Source organism: Ciconia boyciana, chromosome 2 (assembly GCF_034638445.1).
Source record: "Ciconia boyciana chromosome 2, ASM3463844v1, whole genome shotgun sequence".
Classification (NCBI taxonomy): Eukaryota; Metazoa; Chordata; class Aves; order Ciconiiformes; family Ciconiidae; genus Ciconia; species Ciconia boyciana.
This window is the reverse complement of record NC_132935.1, coordinates 78,273,061-78,295,668: the sequence shown is the minus strand read 5'-3', so window position 1 is coordinate 78,295,668 and position 22,608 is coordinate 78,273,061. Positions and strand designations below refer to the sequence as shown.

At 41.4% G+C, this 22,608-nt stretch overlaps 1 protein-coding gene across 4 annotated transcripts in view; it reads right to left on the bottom strand.

Moving 5' to 3' along the window:
- Positions 1-19,683, bottom strand: part of TENT4A (terminal nucleotidyltransferase 4A) — a 62,279-nt gene extending 42,596 nt beyond the window's left edge. For 3 of the 4 annotated variants that reach the window (XM_072853056.1, XM_072853055.1, XM_072853057.1), the window contains exons 1-4: positions 18,531-19,683; positions 4,169-4,292; positions 2,621-2,667; positions 1,563-1,683 (exon numbers count right to left, since the gene is read on the bottom strand). In XM_072853056.1, coding sequence (XP_072709157.1) covers positions 1,563-1,683; positions 2,621-2,667; positions 4,169-4,292; positions 18,531-19,363 — 1,125 coding nt within the window. In that variant the 5' untranslated portion in view covers positions 19,364-19,683. The remainder of the gene's footprint in view (positions 1-1,562; positions 1,684-2,620; positions 2,668-4,168; positions 4,293-18,530) is intronic. The other variant, XM_072853058.1, reaches the window with a different exon arrangement.
- Positions 19,684-22,608: the final 2,925 nt, after the last annotated feature.

Below are 22,608 nucleotides of genomic sequence, written 5' to 3'. Positions count from 1 at the left end.
TTATGAATCCCCAGAAATACAACACTGGTGCTATTCTCCAGCTTACTCACTTAAGACACATGGATACTATCAGTCCAAATGAATGCAACTATCAAGACAAAGAAACATGTATTTGAGAAAAGATAACAATCCTAACTTGACTGATAAGCTTTTTAGTGAGCTGATTAAAAACACAGGCATGTATGATCACATTAACTTGTAATCACTTATGTACCCTCCCACAGCTGTTAGATATCTGCCTTCATAGCTGCAATCTCAGTGTTTTGTAAGACAACTAAATTTATTCAATTTAGTGACTCACTGCTGTTAATAGGAGACATTCTACTCTCATAACCTGTGGGAACTGCATTCATCTGACCCAGCACTGCACCATTCACTTGCTAAACTGACAGAAGACTAGCCTAGCAGAAAAAATAAAGCACTATCTGTTGGTTTATCAAGCTGAACTGGTTCACTGCAGAGTCAAACAAAAGCCAGAATGGATAAAAGCAAAGCAGGAGTAGCAATACTACTACTTCTGGCAGCAATGAATTATTATAGAACTACTGAATATGTAGTTCAGTCTCACACCACTACCTTGAAGGCAGTATCCTACAAAGTAGTCTTGCAATCATAACCTAAACTTCAGCTGATAACATTTATTTTAAAAGGAACTTCTTGTATTTTTCATCTGAAACGGAAGACAAAAGAGCAGTAGTACAGCATCATTTTATACCAACAGCAGAGGGAACAAAACAAGAAAGGCTAGTAAAATTGATAAGCCTAGCACCATTTTCCATCACTAACTGGTATCACTGATTCTGAAAATCCCACTCATTCTCAGGTAAACCAAAGATTACCAGAGCAACTGTTATGTACTGCTACTCCAACAGAAGCCACAGGAATCTCTGGACCTAAGAGTCACTCCATTTCAGAGACCACAAAACGTAACAGCTTGCTAATAGAAGTTTGGAATACTCTGCTTAGTCTCCTGGAGAAAATACCACTTGCTCAGTAACATAAAGTTCTCATACTTTTAAGTTTTTAGCATATTCAATGTGATCCATTAGGCTTACAAGACAGATGCGAGACTACACATCAATTTCACAAACGAAATAAAGCTCTTAAGTAGCATATTTTAGAAGGGAAAAACAAATGTTAGGTTTGGAACACTTCACTATGCCATCAGAAACAAGACAACCTGAAAAATTGGGGTTTCAATCTAGACAGCTCTAGTTACTGGCCCCTGGCTAAACAAAGTCCTCTCAAAGGTCAGTGGAAAAACATTATACAAATAGTTAACTTATTTTACTAGATATTTTCCAAATACTGACTTTTAGATCTTTATTAACATAAGCATAAAATACAGCCTTCCAGCAAGTACAGTACACAGCATTACCGTTGTCCATGTAAAAAACTGTGTGCTATTGCTAAGCACATACAGGTTCTACTAAAATCTTGCACAGAGCAAAATATTGTGCTTAAGACAGTATCATCCACTTCATGAATTAAGAACATTTATCACCAACATCTTAAGGGGTCTGAAAGCTTTTCAGTTCAGTATTCCAAAGACTATTACTTACCGTAGCTTTATCAAGTACTTTAATGGAATATGGCTCAGCCACATTGTGTTTTCTTAGTGCTTGCTCCAGCAGCTGTAAAGGGGGCCGTTCCCATTTCCCAAAAACAACTAGATCAATATCACTAGACAGAAAGAACACAGCATGAGATCCATTAAGTCTAAGCATAATACTCCACTAAAAAAAAAAAGGTAAAATTGGCATTCTACATATTACAAGTCCTCCAGGGTGATCATTTTGCAACTTTTAATCTAGGTTCCCAATAAGCTTCCTTTAGCAATGTTAAGTAAGAGATGGTCTAGTGTGCTTTAGGACCCAAAGTAGTATCCTAGTTTCCCGCTTCCAGTTCTCTGATGAGTTTTTTGAGCTTCTCTCCCTTTTACCTTTCTTGCTCCCTCCCCTCTGACTTCCACAGTCCAATCCCATCCCTCATCTACCCCTGCTGACATGCATGTTACTAGTCCAAACAAGTTTTATCAGTGATTGTTAGTCATAGAAATGACATTTCCAGTGCCTTCCTACTGAAAATGTAATTGATATAAAGACAACATAGTCTTTAAGACACAGCTACACAGGTTTTCCACATCCACCTATTGAACCATTAAGCAGTATAAACCACTGAATTAAATAAGACATTTTCCTCTCAAAAAAAATGGGAACACACAGCTGTGATGACTTATCACAGAGTTACTGTGCAAAGTCAGAGAAGTGACACACTCTCTGTAATTCACCTTATTTAACAAAACAATCTTTACACAGGAAATACTGACCATTCAATTTCACTGTATCTTGAAAACAAAGAGCCAAAGACTAACCCCAGACACAAGGAAGAAAAGGTAACCCAAGGGGTCAGTGAGTACCTAGAGCAGTACAATGACATATCAAATACTTATCTCAAATCTGTAAGTTCAAAAGCTCTTCCCTTTGTCACATGGAACATAAGGCAAAAATTTTACTGGAAGTTTGATAGGTTTACACATTCCAGTCTAAATTCCCCTTTGAAATTTACCATTACTCTAAAATACAACAAGCTTTTTATATAAAAGTAAATTATTACTTACCTAGTTGGAAGATAAAGCCCTGTACTAAAGCTGCCAAATATCTGGACCTGAAAAAAACCCACACCAGTGAAATATCTTGTACTTATGAATGCTCACTTCATTTTACTTTCATAAGACTTAAGATTTTTCTGGACTTGTTAAGGATATAGCCCAGTAAAAACATTACTGAACTTTACCACATACTTTGTTAAGTCTGTACAAATACACTCTCTCTTATAGATGCAACTTTAGAGGAAATTGGTTTGTTTTTTAAGATGAAATGACTACCAATCCTGCTAGCAGAAGACGACAAACTTTTGAAATGAGTCCATTTATTTATTTCCAGTTTGACAGAACTATAAGCTGTTATAAATTTCCTTCCTTCCTGCTCTCTTCTTTCTTTATAGGACAGCTTTACTGAAATTGGAAGAGTTTAAGGGGAACACTTTTCCAAATTTTTAGGTTTAAAAAACAGCAAGTGCATCTAAACATATAATTCAGATAAACATGAATAGTCCAGATTTTACTGTAAGGACGACTATGAAATTGTGGTAGGTGTTTGTGTGTGGAAAAGGCAGCATGCTGAAGAGACATTCACAGTCCACATCAAATACTTTTAGTATGCTTCCAATCTAGAGAATTGAGACATTCTTCCCCCTGCTACAGCAGAGCACAATTTACAAGTTCACTACTTTGAAGTGACCTATGAAAAGGCTGGGCAACAATGGGCCATTTCAGTGTTTATATCTGTTCCCGCAAGCTAGAAAAATGTTATTACTAAGGAAAATCACAGGTGAGGATGAAGTAGATGAGCTTTACAGTATCTTTAGCTCAGTACTGTGGCCACAGCCCTCACTCTCTGTCATGGAAGGCTATGAAATCACAGTGGTCTGAAATGTTTTTCTGCTTGTTAATGGCAACACTACTATCTGGTAATCAGAAAGGTGATGCTAGAGATATAGTTTACATTACATTCTTTTTGGATGTTTTTTGTTTGGAGGAAACTTACTCTTCGGGTAATAAAGAGTTTAAAAATACAACAACTTTGGGTGCAAGATATCTCAGGAAGTCCCATTTTCCCACTACAGCAGGGCTAAAGTAATTCCCTGAATGTCAAATTTGTGAAGAGTACAAAAAAAAAATCTTTTAACTGTTCTTTTGTAAAATATTTGTATTTACAAATATCCACAGAGTCAGGACTCCTTGCAGTAATGGATACATAGGTAGTCAGTCTCACTTTAGTATTCAAAATGAAGATATGCAGAGACAATCAATTTAATAAGCTTTTACTTTAAGAAATGCACTTCTTAAAGTGGACAGTTCTTTACATCTCCAGTTCTCAAAATGAAAAAATTATCAGTAGCCTTCATTAACCTGAAATCTAGGTTTTAAATTTCCTCCACTTTTTAAAATAAACCATTAGGTACTGCAAGAGATGTGATATTAAGTCAATTGCCTTACGTTTGAAGTCTTATCTGTTAATTTCTAAAACACAGATAGAGAATAGCAAGGTTAAGTGAACCAAGCTCTACAATCTACTAGATAATCCTATCAACAAATTACACTCACATCAGCTGTAGGCCAAAGATCTTTGATGACTGTTTCTATTCTTTTCACCACTTCTCTTCTCATAGCTGCTTCTTCAGGACGAGGTGACATGAAGTCATAAAAGTCAATTATTTCTTCATGTAGTCTAAAGGAGAAAGTAGCACCAGTTATAATGATGATTTAACTATTACAATAAATTTCAAAAAAAACAGGCCATAGGCTTTATTTAATATCATCACTTAAGCAAAAACAGCAGTACTTTCAAGAAAGGTGAATGCCACAGCAATTAGGCTTTCATATGGGAAACTGGATCTGGGATGTGGGACAAGTATATTCATATTTGATTTTCATGGCAGCACCTCACAGTAATCTCGGCAATACCTACACATCAGCTCTCATCACATTACCTACATGCTAAAGATGTCAAAAGACACAGAACACAAACACTAGTAGACATTTACTAACCTTCTTACTGACTCAACAGTGAAGATCAAATTCAATTCCTGATTCCCAAAGATTATTTTATTTAAAAAACAAAGCATAGTCTTAAAAACTACGCAATGATCCAACTGTGAAGTAGCACAAGAACAATTAAAATCTTCAAGTAGGTTTATTCTTCCAGGGGTTCCTCCTTCTGTGTATATGGAAGTTTACACAGACTTGGAAACAGGCCACTGGCATTAACGAGTTTTTGTAGAGGGCAATAAAAGGGACATATGTGAGTATTCCTTGATGTGAAAATGTCCACTTTGACAAACAGGGATTCCTTTGACCACTCAAGCTCTTTATCAGTCATTCATTCATATAGGAAGTGTCCTTCCAACTGAACTACGCAAAGTGAGAAGTGTTAAATATATTTTCAAGTGTAAAATACATTAATACCAGCATTACATGAGGAGTTCTGACACTGGATGTTTATACACCTGTTAAATCCTTTTGTTTCCCATCTCCCAGTACTATAGAACACTTGCTACCAAATTTGAAACAAGATCAATTTAAGTTTTCAGGTGAATGTTGTGTTTGCTTTCAATTAAAAAGGATCAAGCCATATCAAATAAAAACAAAAAAATGCAAATTACTGCTATATTTTACAAAAACATCTTTTTGATGTTGACATATTTCTAAGATTTCTAATTCAAGAAACATATCAATTCAACATTGTAGTGAAATCCAAATACTGTCCTAAAAAAAATCAGGTTCAATCCTTAGTTAACATACTTAGCCTTCCAAAAGGAAAATTTTATACATCTCTAGTAGAATTTTTAGCTCTTCCCTGAGACTTTTGCAACTCATTTTACTAGAGAATTCCCACTCTAACAGATAGCCTCCAACAGACCATATGCCCAATTTCTAAGTGTCAGGATTCCTTTCCATAAGAAAGATTTTAGCAGCAAAGCACAAAGATACTTCTAAAAAGCATACATATTTGGAATTACTGTTTGCCCTTTCTGTTATCTTAAACTGGGCCTGGATCCACAATTGAACATTTAATTACACAGCAGACTTATCAACTAAATGTTTCTATTTCTTGATTAATCTACTTGATTTCAAAACTTCGGAGCAAGACAAAAAATACAAACTAACATGCTCCTATTTTATTTTGTTTCCAGAAAGTATGCTTTTTTTCCCCTTTCCAAGATGACAAGACCAATGAAGAAAATACTTTAACACACCTAACAGCAGTGGGGCCAAACTAAAGACTTCCCATTGTCCTACTTATAAAAATCAGCAGTAGGCAGATACAGGGTGAAAGCAATAAAAGACAAAGCAGCTACCCAACTCCCTTGCAGCAATCCTTCCAAGAATCCAGTAATTTCATCTGGCATACTTTTTGGGGGGGATCCCAACCATAATGTGTGTTAGCTCAGAGGACTTTTCTTCCACTGATTTTTCCAGGTCTTTTTAGTCCATTTATGCTTTTGCCATTCATGGCATTCTATGAGAATTTAAGTATGCCTCAGAATTAAAAGTGCTTTATTTTAAACTGCTGCCTGTTAATGATTTTATCTGATGCTCTTTTTCTTGGGGGAAAAAGTTATTACTGGCAGTTCATCTCCAAACATAACACTTACCAGGCTCTCAATTCATACCCACTTGTCTCTATCCACCAGCTCTTTTTCAAGCTAGCAATCCTCATCTGTTTTTCTCTCCTTACACAGAGGCAAGTCCAAAGTTTGATCACCGCTAACCTTCTTCAGTTTGTTTTCAGTTGCACCATGTTTTCTGGCAGGTGGCCAGAAATGCACACACAGTCAATACATAACTACACCATTCAGTCCATGACACACACCCATTTTCATTTTTTTGTCCATGTCTTTGCCAAGATTGCTGCTAGCTGCTATTTGGGGATATCTGAGCATACAGCTGCTCTTTAAAAGAAACCATTATGAAGGAGCTTCAAGGCGTTTTCTGAACAATAACCACCAACATGAAGCCCGCCCACTGGGTGTATTCAGCCTGAATTATTTTTCTTCAGATTCATGACTCCATATTTACTAGAATTTAATTTTATCAGCAACTTTATAACTTAATAAACAATGAACTCCCACTGCAACTGTCTACAGTCAGCTCTAGCTTTCTATTATCCTTTCTACCCTTTTCTTATTCTTTTCTTCCCTCCAGGTATTTATGAATATATCGAGCAACAGAGTCTTGAGTAATTCCACTGGTAACCTTCCCTTCTTACATAGTAAATTTTTTTTCCTTTGGTTACTTCTTACTTAACCTGTAAGCCCAGCAAATCTGTGACTGTTCAGTTTTTACAAAGTCTTCAAAAAAGAATCTCAGAAACATTCTTCTGAAAAAAAAAAATCTAACAGTTCTGTGTTATTCCACATGAATAAGGATTAACAATGAATCCTTCACAGAAATGAGACCTGTGAGACACAACTACCTTTTATCAAAGCATGCACTAGCCCCTTTCTTTATGTTTACTCACAGAAATAAGTTGTTTTGTTATGGTATCAACCCCATCCAACCACTCCAGAAGATCCAGACATTCCTAAAAAAATGCATTTACAGTAGCCATCCCATATTAGGGAAGGAGGAGAATAAAACAGGTCTCAGTTCCCCTATGCACTGCAGCCTCTACTATACACAGCGTAGTCTTTCAAAAGCAGCCCTTAGTGTGTCAGCAAGGTCAGAAAAATAGCAAGCACACAAGCACTCTCTCACTTCAATGCCCCACTGAGCTTCTGTTCAGATGATTAACTGTCACAATTCTTAATCATATCATGAAAGACTCAAAAGAATACCACCCATCGCTAGTCTACATTTCCTTCCCTGATCTACTTTAAGAAGTCAGCTCGTATTTTCTACCTTGCACTGGCAAGGCAGCACTTCATTTAATGCTTCAATTTGCATGGGACAACAGCACAAGAGCCAGATAATCAAAACTCATTTAAAGTTCAAACCATACGCTGTGGTTTCATGGTTAAGTTCCTCTGCAGTTCTTCAGCATATAGCACCAGACATGGCTGTACAACAGTTACCATTCTGCTGATGGACTTAAACACTCCTTACTGAAATGTAAAATGACAGTTGCCTGGAGTCAAAGAAAAGTTCTGGTGAGAAGTCTCTTCAGCCCTTCTCTGACAAAAAGCAATGCAATTAGTTCACTTAGCTTTTTTTACTATATGATCTGACTTCTCCTGGGTGCCCTTTCATATCTCTCTCTCAGTCCTAGTGACCGGCAAGTTTCTTGCTTTCGATGTGCAAGGTTGTCAGGTTTTAATGCACTTAGCAAACCAGTTCTCAAACTCTCTGTCTTAACAGACTTCTATTTTGTTTGCTCTTTCCAGTTTTCCTTAATTCAACAGCTTCTACTTCTCAGAGAACATCTTCCTGGTCTACATCCTTCTGGATAAGAATCAATGCTATCTTCACAGTCAGCATATGACAACACGACCATCTTAATATAGCATTTTCAAGCATTTTATCCTTTTGGCTTCCTCTTGAAGAAGCTTCTCAAAACTGAGATGCTTTTTTAAAATTTAATAGTACTGTAGTTTACATTTTTCTAAACATCTTTGCTCAGACAAGGTTATTGGAACACAGTCAAAAAAGCAGCTCTGATATACATAAAACAAGATGCTGTATGCTGCTCAGGACTAATCTCAGAGTAAATTCTCTACTAGCTGAAGGAATAATTTGGTGCCTGAAAAACCAGATCACAACAGGATATTATTTTGCCCATGTAGCCTCTATGATCTTCAAAAGCACTTGTTACTTCTTAAGTGAGGACTGTGACAGTATCTTAATCATTAGGAACAGAATTTCAATTTGCAGCACGTGATGTACATGCAGATATAAGTAACATCTTAACTTTTTTTTTTAATAGAACTTCCTTCAACATATAGCACAAGTCAATTTTCTCAATCTCCTTCTGGCTTCTTAAAGAATTCAGGCTCCAACAGCATCCCAGCACCTAGTAATATTCTATCACATTTTAAGATGCCTATTAAACTACTTTCCTAGCAAAGACAGGCATTTTAATTGACTTTTTCACAAGGCAGTTTCACTATATTTATAAAAACACTGGGAATGAAACTTGTTGGTGAGATATAACTGTACTCTTAATGCAAGGTGGAAAAGATTAGAATGCAGGGATGCAGAAGGGAGGCTACTTGTATTTGCTACACTATTCAGATCGCTAATTTTAACAGCCTGGAGGAACCCACCATTCACTAATGCTGTTACCACTAAGCACATTAAACATCTGCTGCTTACAGGCTGAACTATGCAACAGAATTGACACCTTTGGTTTACCAAAAATTTATCCATTTCACTGTTTTAGGAAAGGCAGACACACTTCTAGTCTTCAGATTAAAATAATACTCAGGAGACATTCTCAGACTTTTGTAATGTTTTTTCCTTAAAGGCAGGTTTCATTTACTTTACTCATCATTTACTGTATCTACAACTGTTATTGTATATAACATTGACTTGTTACTTCAAGGGCTAACTTCAATGCAGTGAAATGAAATTCTCAAACAGCATCAACAAACTAGAAGGTGAACAAGAAGCTAGAGACTTTATTCCCTCAAGTAAGCATCCTGTTTCTTTTCAACATGTCTACACTACTAAGCACATTAATTTATTCTAAAGGAACAGATAGAAACATGACTGCATCATTTACGTGGAACAACTGATTCTTTTGAAAAACACTCATTCTAGTAGGTAAAGAATATATTTCTAACTGAAAAGTCTAACACATCAGCCAAAAATCCTTATAAAAGGAAAGAACAGATGCCACAGTTAAAGCATGTGGGTGTAACACTAGGGGCGAGTAGGAAAGGGAGGTAAAGAAATGGGGAGGCATAGGCAGCATTTCAACAGAAGCTTTGTTGAAATAAAGGTTACAAATAATAGGATATGTTCTTTCAATGAAGTGTGAACTCTGAAACATGCCTGAGGACTTTGCTGTCTCAAGATTATATGGTGAAAGGCCCAGCAGCCACCATGCATATTTCAGAAATCTGTTGAACTATACCTTCACCTACAACTACTGCAAAGCACAATTGCATTATCATGGAAATGCAGGTGAAATCTTACACTACAACAATCAAATGCATTCAACAGTTGAAATCCTGTTAGTCTAAAACTCAGGAACACAGTTTAGCAAAATAAAGGAGAATATACATATATATATGATTGAAAGCAACAGTATATTCTGAGATACAGACTTTTTCCCATATGATCTAAGATTAAGACATCTGCAAAAGTAGCAAAAATAGAACTATGACCGAGGAGGTGAACTTACAATTCTCTTCCCACCCCACTCAACACCCATCAGGTGCCTTTACTTTTTTTATACCACTCCTCCTCACTACCAGTAACACTCAGGTAATAGTACTCTATGCCCTATGCAATGTTCTAGACTTACAGATGAGAGAAACTATGAAAACATAGTGCTATGTTCACAGACTGTACTGCCACATCACATCAGTCTCATATTACTACGTAATTCAGACAGCAATTATCTTTTACACTGTAATTGTATGGAAGGCAGCAAACTCAAAGACTGGCAGAATAAAAAAAAATCTCAACTATATAGAACTTATGAATCAGAACTGTGAAATGTTTTACAGGTAGGTACCCTAAACACTAAACTGAAATAAGAGTCAAGATTACTTTGCAAGTTAGCTACTAAGGAGAGAAAGAAAGAAAAAAGGACTTTTGTTCTCATCCACAGAACAAAGAGTAGTTTATAAAATATATTGTACCTTTTCCACAAAAGATTGTATTGTTCTTATTTCCTCTCTAAGCTTTCTCTTTGCCCCACACTCTTACAAGTCAGAGCCAGTCCTAATTTTAGATTGAGTTTCTTGCCGATTAAATTTTACCTCTTAGGAGCACTTTGACAGTTCACACACTCAAGAAACTAAGCTTGTTGGACTGATTTACACTGCAAATTTCCACACTTAAATAACAGAATTTGTTTGCATTTTGGAAGAGTAAAAGAATCAAAAACTAATCTATTTTTGCAAAGTACATCAATCCAATAAAACTCAACCAATTACCTTATTAATGGCTGGATGTACTTTGAAAAAGCTGCATTATAAAATCTAGAAAAGAAACTGATACATATCTCCAAGTTAATATATGGCAAAATATATCTGCTACATAAGCTGCTGAACAGCTGTACATTACTCCTGACTTAGGCTGCTGGACTTCACCACAACACCAAGAAAACACCACAATCATTTTCTTGCATCAGTGAAGGAACATACCGTATGTTAAACCTTGGAACTGAATCAGCAAGTTCGCTAGGCCAATAAATAGAACCACTAAACACTGGAATTCCTGTCTTAATACTATACTTTTCCAAATGCCCAAAGATAGGAAGTGATTAACATCCCAGACAAGTCATAAAGGTTGCAACAGCAGAATCGCTTTAGTGATGAGAGACTAATTATGCCCATGTAGATCAGGTATGCATTACACCAGGTTAGCCACTGAAACATTTAAGAGGAGAAGCAACTCCTAACATAAACTTGAGCATCAGAATCTAATTCAAAATGCGGCCATCAAAGCAACACTAGCAGCAAACCCTGCACATTCAAAGTCAGTATCTCTGCGAGGCAACAAAAACCAGAAAAGCCTTCTCTTGATTTAAGTACTGCTGCAGTTCACCATATAAAAGAGGAAGCTTCTCAATTTAAGAATCTCAACTAAAAGAATAAGGTGTTTCAGAGACTATTAAAGATACCACACTGGTTGTTTAGCAAAAGCATGCATCACTAATCAGATTTTAGGGAAAGAGAGAGCTTCTACTACCTTGTCACAGTATTCCATCAGAAGATGTCTTCAGAAACCCTGAAGTCATGTACGAAGCAGGAAAAGAGGATTGGAAGATTAAGGTTATCAAAAAGGATTATGAGGAACAACTTAACAAGATGCAAACCTATGCTTGAGAAAGGATAAACTAGCTCAGGAGCCCAAAGACCTGCTTCTGTTAAGTGAATTAAGCGATCAGAACTGACAAAGTTAAGTGATCACAATGCATGACAAGTAGAGAAGCTATATTTTTTTTTTTCTTTTTTTATCCCTCAGAGGTTTCCCCGAGCCCTAACTATACAGTTGGTCCCAAACCAACTTTTTAGTAGAAAATACTTCACAGCAAAATCTATTCCTGATAATTTGGTATTCACCAAAAGCAGCACTCACTTGATACTGCATTTGTATTAGAAGAACATTAAGCAGCAATCTTTCTTTTAATTTAAAAGCATTAGTTTTGACATTCATAATAGTCAAACTAGTCAAAAGTAGAATCAATGCAACACATCAATAGTTATGACTATATCAAGATGTCAACTTAGCTTTCGTAAATAGAAGTACTGTCTTAAAGAAAACCATTGGGAATTATTTGCAAGAATCAGTGAATCACAAAGGAAATCCTGTTATCTACCTGGATTTCTAAACAGCATTTGATAATCCCACACTTCATAAGTCTTATGAAGACTTACGAAGAAACTAAGCTGACGCAGGATGAGAGGGAAGACCTTCAGGTAGATAAAGGACTGTTTTAAACAGAGAACAAGCAGCTGGAACTTTTAATTTCTATATTAAAGGAAGGTCACTAGTGAAGCCCCAAAGTGCCCTATGCTAGCCAACATCCTCATCTGGCAAGAGGACAAACAGTAAAGCAGAAAAGTCTGAGGCTGCAAGGTTATCTAGAATAAGCCAGCTCAAGAACTGCAGATGGACATTAAAATACAGACTGCACAATGAAGTACCAGGCAGAATTTGAGACTGGATAAATGTAAGCACAACAGAGGCATATGAGAAAATTCTATCTTTACAAAGATGCAATGAGGGGCTCTGCACCGGCTCTAAACACAGAGAATTGAGATCTTAAAATAAGAATTCTGTTAAAAGGTCTGTTCAATACTCAGTAGCCAAAAAAGAACAGGCAAGTCCCATGTTAGTAAGCAGGAAACAAAGTACAAGATAGAAGAAGATAGCCCAAGATGTAGGAATACTGTGACACTATCACACACAGGTCTGGTTCGTCCGAGTCCCAAAGATACAACAGAACTGTAAAGCATACAGAGGTGATAAACATCTAGAGGCAGGAAACAGCTTCAATAGAAGGAATGATTAAATAGACTAGAAAATAGACAACGGTCAGGTGATTCAACTTGCCCCTTCCCTCTTTCAAGTCAGCTGAAAACAGCACTCATGGACTGCCTCATTAATGCACAGACCTGTGGCTGGCAGCAATTACAACCCTAGTGACAGCCTCAGGACAAAAAAACCTGGATCTTTACATAATGCATAGCTTAACTGTGGAACACCTTGCCACAGCTGATCCCAGAAGCTCATAACAGCTCAAGATGACATGAGACAAATTCATACATAAAATCCACAATAAGCTTAACAATGCACTGCCTGTAGCCCAGGTAGTCCGAGAACCATAGATCATTTAAATCTGAGAGATTATTCCAGGAAAGATCACCACAGGCTCATGTTAATATATTCTTCTCCCAACATTTGGCATTGGCCTCTAATGGTCTCACCCGGTACAGCTGTTTATGTCCTTAGTGCCAATTATCTCTACTGCCAAAGCCTAACAAATGTGAAAAGCATTGTGAAGCTGATGCCAGGATTAAACTGCTCCAAACATGTCCCATTCTCCTTTACACACAGATGTGAGCACCTGTCATGCAAAGCCTTCTCATGTTTTACTACTGTAGCTCAGCCTTTCTGACCTCTAGTACTATGTACTCTCTCAAGTCTACTGCTGCAAAAATATTCCTTTCATTCCATCACCAAAAGCATCAGTCTCTAACTCTATGCTAGGCATCTACTTTGCAAGGAAACTTTGAGCTTTACCTACTCTAGTCAACTTAGTAGACCACAAAAAAGAGATGTTCTGTTCTTTTGACAATTCATCCAGCAGCTACCCTTGAACTCTGCTGCATACCAACCTTAGGCATGAAAACAATCCATTCAACCACATCCCAATGCTCTCTCAAGTCTCTCTCTGGAAGTTTACTATAACAGGCAACTACTCCCACCCTCTTCCTTGCATACTACAGTATATACTGCCTAGTTCTGCCCTGATCCTAAAGCCAGATGAAACAAGAATTGAGTGTTCATTGCCAGCACTGCCTGCCTCTTACACTAAGACCTTCACTACAGGTATGCACCTAACATTGCAGATAACAGACACTAATGGTTTAACAGTAGTGTGGATGAAGCATAGCCTGCTGCGTTGATTCTTTATTAGAAGGTATTAGAGCAAGACAGCACTGTTAAGTACAAGGAGGAGTTAGAATACCACCCTTGGGAATCCCTTAAAGCCCTTACAAGTGCTGGACAGCCCAGTGCAGACAGTAAAGCCTTCACAGAGTTTCCAAAGTCTGCATTTTTTCAGCTCAGCCAAAGTACAAGAAAATAAAATTTGCAAAAGGGGCTCACAATGTGGCATCCCTACACATTAATTTGCATTGTCCAGCTCTGACAGCAGCATAAGCAGCAGCAAGGGTTGATAAACATGGAACTAGAGCTATGGAAGGTCCTGAATGCAATGCATTTTAAATAATGCATTGCACAAAACTCCGTAATTAAATCTATCTTGTCACCAAAGTTCAGCAATATATCATAAAAGCAAAAATCCCAGTAAGACTGGAATTAGAAACACTTCAGCATACAGGTGAAGAAGCAAACAAAACCTGATATAGACTTAGTATATAGCAATACCACCACATCTGAGTAGCTACAGAAATGAATCTCTGGACAGCACTTTTGGTACACCATATCCTTCAGCTGCAAGCTGGTGATCACTGAAGCAAGTCTTCTGGGGAAGCATCATCACAAGCTTACCTTGCTTACGAGAATTCTCCCCAGGTATCTGCTATGGTCACCAGACAATGGTGGCCCAAATCCTCCTTCAGCCTAACCAAATGTGGAAGTGTTTGCGCTCTTGTGCTCTACGACAGAACTTTTGTGTCATTATCAAGAGATGGTTAAAGACAACAGGTATGGAGAGGGAAAAATGAATGCAGTAAATCGTCAAATGCTACCAACGCTAGTTAGTCCAAGCAGAGCACCATTCCAATGTATCATAACACTTCTAGTATCCAGATTAATCCTCAACAAGCCAGTTCTGTTGTTTCTGCACAGCACTGTAATATACCAAGCAGATATGCCAGGTATTTCAGCAGTAATCTCATTCAACATCTACGATTAATCTGAATACTTAGTTGAAAGTATTAAGCAGAACAGGCTCATATTGTTAAAAATGCCTTAATTCTTTGCTTACTTCATATTAAGCAGAATAATTAAATCAGATATTATTTTATACTATTCATAAGCTACTAGCTACATCTTAAGAGAAAGTGCCCTGTTAGCTGTGTACCCAAGCAATGCAAACCTAGCAGTAGAGTCCTTAGTAAAAAGTTTAGAATAGCTTGATTCCATATATTGAAATAAAATTCCAGCACTTTTAAACTCTCTGGATGCTTAAATTAGTCAGACATATTTAAAATACTGACTTTACAGAAACAGAAGGTATTACTTTAATGTACAAAGAAGGCAGACCCTAAGATGCTAGATGTAATTTAAAACCACTTGAGAGAATACTTTACAGTAGCAAGAAACCATATGTAGTTCTGAACATCAGTCACAACAGTTTGAGCTAACCTCATAATATTAGAGGACACTTACCTGCATCACATCTGAAATCAATGATTTTGTCATCTGTACTCCTAACCTAAACCCAGGCATTTAAGAATTTACACTGTTGCTATATTAATCACTCTGTTGAAGCACTGGAATAAATGTGGCTTCATTCCCCTCACTCCTTACCTTCCAAAAACTGGAAAAACATGACACAGGTCAATCAAGGGCATCCTAAAGCATAGCTTTAGGATGAAATCTAATCAAGCGTGGCTATTCACACTTGTGTTTTATAAGAGGGAGAATTTTCTTTACAACACAAAGATTGGCATGCTGCTGTCAGAAGGTGGTAAAAGCAACAGGTATGAGTCCACTGGAAAAAAGGAATGCTGTACATAAAACAGAGCAAAACACAGACTTTACAACATAAAGCATTCCTAAACATCACCACACCTACCATCACAAAGCCACTGAATATGATCAATTTGAAAAAAACAGTAACGACTTGCACTGCTACAGACCATCTCCAGCTCTGAATGAGACAGTGCAGAGAGCACAGTACTATTTCAAAGCATGCAGGCATTTAATCAAAAGTACTATTGCAGCCTGGTAGAGGGCAAAACAGCAAATATCATTCTTCGTCTGTTACCAAAACACACTACAGTAACACTGTGAGCTATTGCATATCACCTGGAAATTTCAGTGTGTTGTAGAAAAACGTTCTGCAGAGAACAATATTTGTGGCAGAGTAAGCTCTAACATCCGTGCGTAACATGAGCATCTCTGATCAAGTCCTTCTTCCTATAATCTATGTCCAAAGCAGACTGCAACTGAAGATTGTAAGGATCACATTTTTTTACAGTTGCATACACCGGTTTGACACCACTGAAGATGCTCTGTCAATAGACCATCACAGTTACGGAAGTGATGCTTCAGGACCAGCCTGACAGTTCCAAGTAACACCAGGCAACAAATCAGGAACATAAAGGATCCAGAAGAAACTTCTGTAGGGATCTGTTCCCACCCCAGTCTTTTCAGTGCATTTTTATTTGAACAGACAAATATTTCACCAGCCTGGCTTCAGGAAAATTAAGTTAAACTTACCAGTAGCCAGGAATTACTGCAGAAGATAAACACCTAAAGTCACTACATCAGTGACAATATTTTTGTTATTTCAATCATGTAAGTACTTCATAAAAAATTTCTAACACCAAACAGAAAACTGTTTTAGAATACACACTTGTTCAAGATTCACCTTGGGTAACAGAACTCAAAGTTTAAGGCAGAAACTGCTTCTCATATGAAAGTCTGTGGTTTCAACTTCCATGCTCTCCTTCAGCACTAGTTCCCTGCTACTCTAAGGAAAGCTGGAACTACGGGATCACACATGCTGCAGTTACTGGTGTCCCACTCCTAGCATCAGGTCTCACTGTAGTAATACAGATCCTTGACAGAAGATCAGGAAACACAGCTTCCTCTTTCAAAGATATTTAGCCAAGAACTTGTCATTAATGTATCAGCAAAAGAACAACCTGTATTATGGAACTGACTAGTGCAACTGAAGCTTGGCTAAACAATTTTCTTGTGTATGGATTCTCTATAAACTTATACTTGGAAAGTGGCATAACCTTTATTAAAGGAAAGCCAACAGAAAACAAAAGGGCAGAAGATAAAGATAAGGATATGTGATTGGCATAGGTGGAGCTAGAGGACAGAACCTGGATCCTGACAGTGCCTGGATTCGATTCCCAAGTCTGCCATAGGCCTGCTGGGTGACCTCAGGCAACTCCCTCATCCACCTGGCTGGAGATCTACCTCAGTGACACTGCCTTGTCTTACGCAGATAAATTGTTAACTCTGTTCTACTGCATCTCTATAAATAAAACAAAGAAATTCAGACTATTTTTAAGATAATATTGGAATTTTAGACACACATCTTATTGGTACAGGACACAAAGCTCCTGGCATATAACACCTCAAACATCCAAATCTTAGCCTCCTGTAAGCAATTTTCATTTTCAGTGTCAGTTTGGAATTAAAAAGCAGTAATCACAAGTCTTGTCCTCCCAGGAGAGGCTATGGTTTGCAAAACCAGAACTTTAAAAACATCTTTTAATACTTCTCGATAACTTTAATGTACTCAACACCTGACAGTACCACCCAAAAGAGAAGACATTGTCCTTAAGTTAAATTGCTCACTTAAATTTCTCCAGCTCTGAAAGTGTACCCTGTTATCTTTATCTATTTCCCTCTACAAATATGCAGTGCCTTTACTCCATGGGCACCCAAAGGTCTTGGATTTTAGGAGTTCCAAGAAACTATTTTTGAAATGACATCAGAAATCTGCCATGGTCAATCAATGCAGCTAGCACTTTTTCCATGAACAAAATAACCTTAACATTACAAAGCAACATTTCCCCTTGACTGAGCGAAATTTGACAGCTGAAATACAGAAATCTCATGGAGCACCCCAGAGGTCCTTTGTTCAAGTTTAGCCCCTTCTACACATCGATTAGACCAAACTGAATACTCAGCCTTACTAAACTACCCATTTATATGAGAAAGTTATAGCCACAGAATAGGATAAGCTTCTTAAAAGTGCTCTCTTTAGATAGCCAAGATTTCAGTTCAGATATTGGCTAGCTCAATCTATTCTACAGCTAGAACATTCCCCTCAAACATGTTTAAGACCACGTTGACTTTCATGCATATTTCAGCCAGAACTGGGCACTTCCCTTTCAAGTGATGTTCCTAACACTCCCCAAAGTAACCAGTCTGCTACAGCCTAAGCAGAGGCATTTAAAAATTAGTACAAGGGTCTTCTCTGAGCTGCTCTGAATTGAAGCCTTCCACTTCCCCCTTACAATGTGAACTGACTCCTTGGAGCTTTGACAAGTATCCCCCACCCATCTTTGCTTTAATTATTGTAGGTGCCATTTGACAGTGGCCTGACGACTTCACCTCTCAACCTATTGCGAGGCAAGGCCTAACCTCCTGCACCTATGGGTTCCCAGGCCCTGCCTGCATCGCTGCATCGGCCAGGAGCCACCCAGCCGGCACAGACCAAGGTGATTTACAAAGGAACACGGTTTTGCACCCCGCCATGCCCTATCATCAACCCCGCTGCCGCAGCCGGCTCCAGAGGAGTTTGTGTGACCCCAACCCACCCGCCCCCATGCCCGGTGGGGCCGCAGGAGAGGCTGCCGAGGTCCCCCTTTCCTGGCGGGCTGCAGCAGCCCCAGGGGCCCCGGCTGCTCACCCCTGCACGCCCGGGCTGTATTTCCTGGTCTTCCAGGGTGTGCCGGGGCTCTGCAGTGCTGGCTGAGGCGGCTGCCGCTGCTGGTGGGGGGAGTTGTTGACGGCGACGCCTCGGCTGCCGGAGAGCAGGTAATTCATCCCATAGGTGCTGGCTTTATTCTCTCGTTTCCTACGGCCCGGGTGGTACTGGTGCTGCTGGGGAGACGCCGGCGGCGGCGGGTGGGGGCTGCGCGCCAGGTGCGGGGGCTGGTGGTGCCCGTTCACACCGTTCACTTTGTTCTCGTGGAAGTTAAAAAACTCCCCGGGTCCGGCCCCGCTGCCCAGCAGCCCGGGAGGAGCCACCGCCGCCGCCCGGGGGCCGCAGGAGGAAGAGGAGGAGCCGCCGCCTCCGCCGCCGCTGCACGATCCCGAGGAGGAGAAGCCGGGGCTCTCGGTGCCGGACTCCACCGACGAGCAGGAGGACGAGGAAGACACGGAGGGCGACTTCTGCAGCCGCCGCCCTCCCTCGCCGCCGCCGTTCACCGCCGCGGGGCCGGCGGTGGCAGCGGGAACCAGTCCGGTCAGCAGGGCCGGAGGGGAAGGCGAAGGCGAAGGCGGCGAGGAAGAGGAGCAGCAGGCGCCGCCGCCGGGCGCCCCGAGCCGCACGCAGCTGTGGCCGCGGGGCGGGGAGGCGGCGGCAGCGGAGTCCAGCGCCGGGGAGTTAAGGCAGAGGTAGTGCGGGAAGCTGGCGCCGCCCCGGCCCCCCACGCCCTGCGAGGTCTCCCAGATCTGCATCCACAGCGCATTCGCGGGGCCTTTCTGCTCGGGCTGGATCCAGGCCACGCGGGGATCCATCCACGCCCGCCCGCCTCCGACCCTCACGGCCCGGCCAGAGCGCCGCGCCGCCGCCCGCTCACCGCCCGCCGCGCACTCCCTCGCCTCAGCGCGCCGGGCCCGGCAGCGGCGCTAGACACGGGCCGGGAGCAGCGGCATGTGTCGCGGGGAGGAGGGAGGGCGGCCGGAGGCGGGGGGCAGAGCCGGGCGAGGCGAGGCGAGCGCGGCTCGGGAGGAGCGGAGGCGGCGCAAACTGTACCCGGCCCGGCGCTGCCCGGAGCGCTCCCCTCGCCGTTCCAATGTGGCGTCCCCCTCGCCAGGGCCAGAACCAGCACTGCGCATGCCCCGCAGATTTTAAACCTTCACTGGAGACGGCCGCCCTGGCAACCGCACATGCGCGCTGGCCGCCCCGGGGGGAGGGGCCCGGCCCGCCGAGGCTGGTGGGAAGGGGAGAGAGAAGGACGTTGGGAAGGCTTTCCCCGCTCCGGCGCGCTCGCCGTCGTGCGCATGCGCGCCCGGGGGATGTCGGAAGGGTTCGGAAGCCCTCCGGCGGGAGGAGGGGCTTCGGCGTCCACCGCGCCTGCGCGGAGTGGCCCCCCGTCACCCCCCGCTGCGGCTGGCGGGGCCGCGCTGGGGCCGGGCGCCGGCGGGCAGGGGGACGGGGGACGGTGGGCTGGGCTGCCGGCCGGCGCTGAGGGCTTGGCCCTGCTGGCGGCAGCCTGAGCGCGGCCATTAGCGGCTGGAGCCGCCGCGATGCGGGGCAGCAGCCAGCCGCGGCCCAGCGGCCGTTTTCCACAAGCACCGCGTTGTCTCCTCCGTGCCGGGGCTTGCCCCTTTGGAGAGGTGTAGCCCTGTCCCCACAGAAATAAAAGGGTTATTTTGAGGGAATATTTAAAAGGGAAATTTTGAGGAGTAACTGAGATGAGAAGCGAGTACAGGCAGACCTGCTTCTAGAGGGGCTGAATGGCCGGGGGTGCGGGGGCTGAGCAGGGCCGTGGTCACCTCCTGGGGGAGAGGGGAGGCCCAGAAGCAGACAGGCCGTGCGTACGGTCAGAAGCACGCAGTTCATAAGCAAGGGGAGGCTCTCCTACTTGGCGTTCCAGCACCAAGAAAGCACCATGAAGTACTACTTTTCCACTGGATGCTTAGGTTGTTGTTGCGCTTGATTCTCGGGGTCAGTACCTGTTGCAGGGGCAGTCTCTCTAATGGATGGGTTCCATGTGCAGTGATCACTGGGTAAAATGCATATGGCTGTTGGAGTGGCATGAAATGCCGTGTTTCTTCTGTGGTCTAAAGATTGGCCTTAACAGCCAGCCTTCCAGAATGATGTTCATAACTGTTCTCTTTCTAATCCAGTGATTTGGCCTTTTCCTTGAGCAGCTTCAGCATGTGTATGGATCAAGGGTCCTCTCCCCAAGGTACCCGCAGAGTCTCCAGTGGTCCAGGAATCACCAGTCAGTTGGATACAGCCCTTAACTGACTGCAGAACGGCAGAGAGAAAGGTTGTAGACGCATAATGACAAACACTATCAGGGAATCCCAGTTACAACAGCCCTTCAATGCAGGTACATCTTAGATGATCTAACAACTTACTGCCACAGAAGAGGAGAAAAGAGGTCCCACTCACTGTAATCCTGCTACTCGCTTTCCCTCCTCCCTTGCACAAGCCCTAATACTGATCAGTGAGCCAATTTAGCTTGTTAATTCAGCAGAAAACTGCACTAGGAAGAAAAGTAATAGTTTTCAGCAGTTCATTTTGAATGAGCTTACTTTGTGATCAGAGCTGGAACTAAGGAGCGGGTGGAGAGAGGATAGAGAACAGGACTGTCAGTTCTTAGCAGGAAGGCAGTTGTATTTGATGCAGCTGTACTCTCTAACTATACCCTTAGACTTCAGAGCAAGAGAAGCTGATTTGAGGCTGACAGCCTAATGTTTTTTGTTGGAAGTCATTTAGAAAGAGGAAGTCATTCATTTGTTTTTGTTAAGAAACAGATCTGTTTTCAGGAATAACAGCCAAACTACACATAAAGTACACAAGAAACTAACCAAACCAAACCATGTGAAAGAGCCATTAACCTTGTCTCATAAACCTTGTTCACCAGAAAAGCATGTTCACCAGAATTTCCATCTGATGAAACCAAAGCGCCCTCCTAACTTGTGTGGTCAACTAGGTATACAGATCTTCAGCACAGATTTCAGCCACTTGAGTTAGTGATAGCAGTCCTTGGTTTTACAGTTCATCTTCCCGAAGGATTTTGCATATTTTTGTTTTGTTTTGTTTTTAATTGAATGGAGACAAATAAACAGGTCCCTCAACTCTGTTCTTGCCGTAGGAAATAAACCACAGAATTATACTGTCTCTTTGTTCTTTTAGCCCTGAATACTTTGCATTCTTGCCTCTATGATGGCCCAGGTTCAGCAAGGAGAGGTGAGGATCAGCAGTAGTTCTGCAAGCCTAGCCGGTGTGGTATGCTGGTGGTTAGAATGGTTACTTTGTAGATCCACTTTGAAGTACTGAGAAGGCAGAGGAGGCTGTAGAGCCCAGGTCTCTCAACCTTTTTAGTTCTGTCTTCTGACTTCACACAACAGGTGAAGAGCACATCTTCAAGCTGCTGAGTTAAAAATCTTAATAAGTGTTTGGGGGGGTGAGGAAGAAAAAGAAAAGACACAAGGACTGATCTTATGGAGGCAGTTCCAAGCTCTGCAGTTTCATGACCTGTTTTATTTATTTCCTTCCCTGCCCTGCTGCCATCTTTTAAAAGTCAGCACTTTCAAGAGGACCTGATTTCCCACTTCGCTAAAATTATCTCCAACTTCTTTTTGAGGTCTAGCTGGTAGAGACCGCTGTTTTGTAAGAGGCAATAACTCAAAAGCAACATTTGATTGAGGAGAGACAGTATTCCTGAGACTCTCACAAATCCCAATGCTGTATTGGAAGGGGCCAGGCTGTTTCCTGAAGTAACTACAGGTCTTCTCAGAAGGGGTTGCCTCTCCCTGACTTAAACTGTGTTTCTGTAGACAGAATTCTGAAGCTACGATGGTGCTTTGTCAGTTCCTTCTATGGGGTCAAGGCAGCAAATACCATGTGAGTGTAATAGAGGGCATGGGGTGGAAGTTTTGGGCACAACCTATTCAGGGGTCCACATTTTAAGAACAAGGAGAAGAAGGAAGTCTACTCTGAGAAATCTATAAGCAACGGTCTGTTAATAAGGCAGTTCATTCATGTATCCCATGATGATTCATCAAAGCTTGCAGCAAGTCACTGA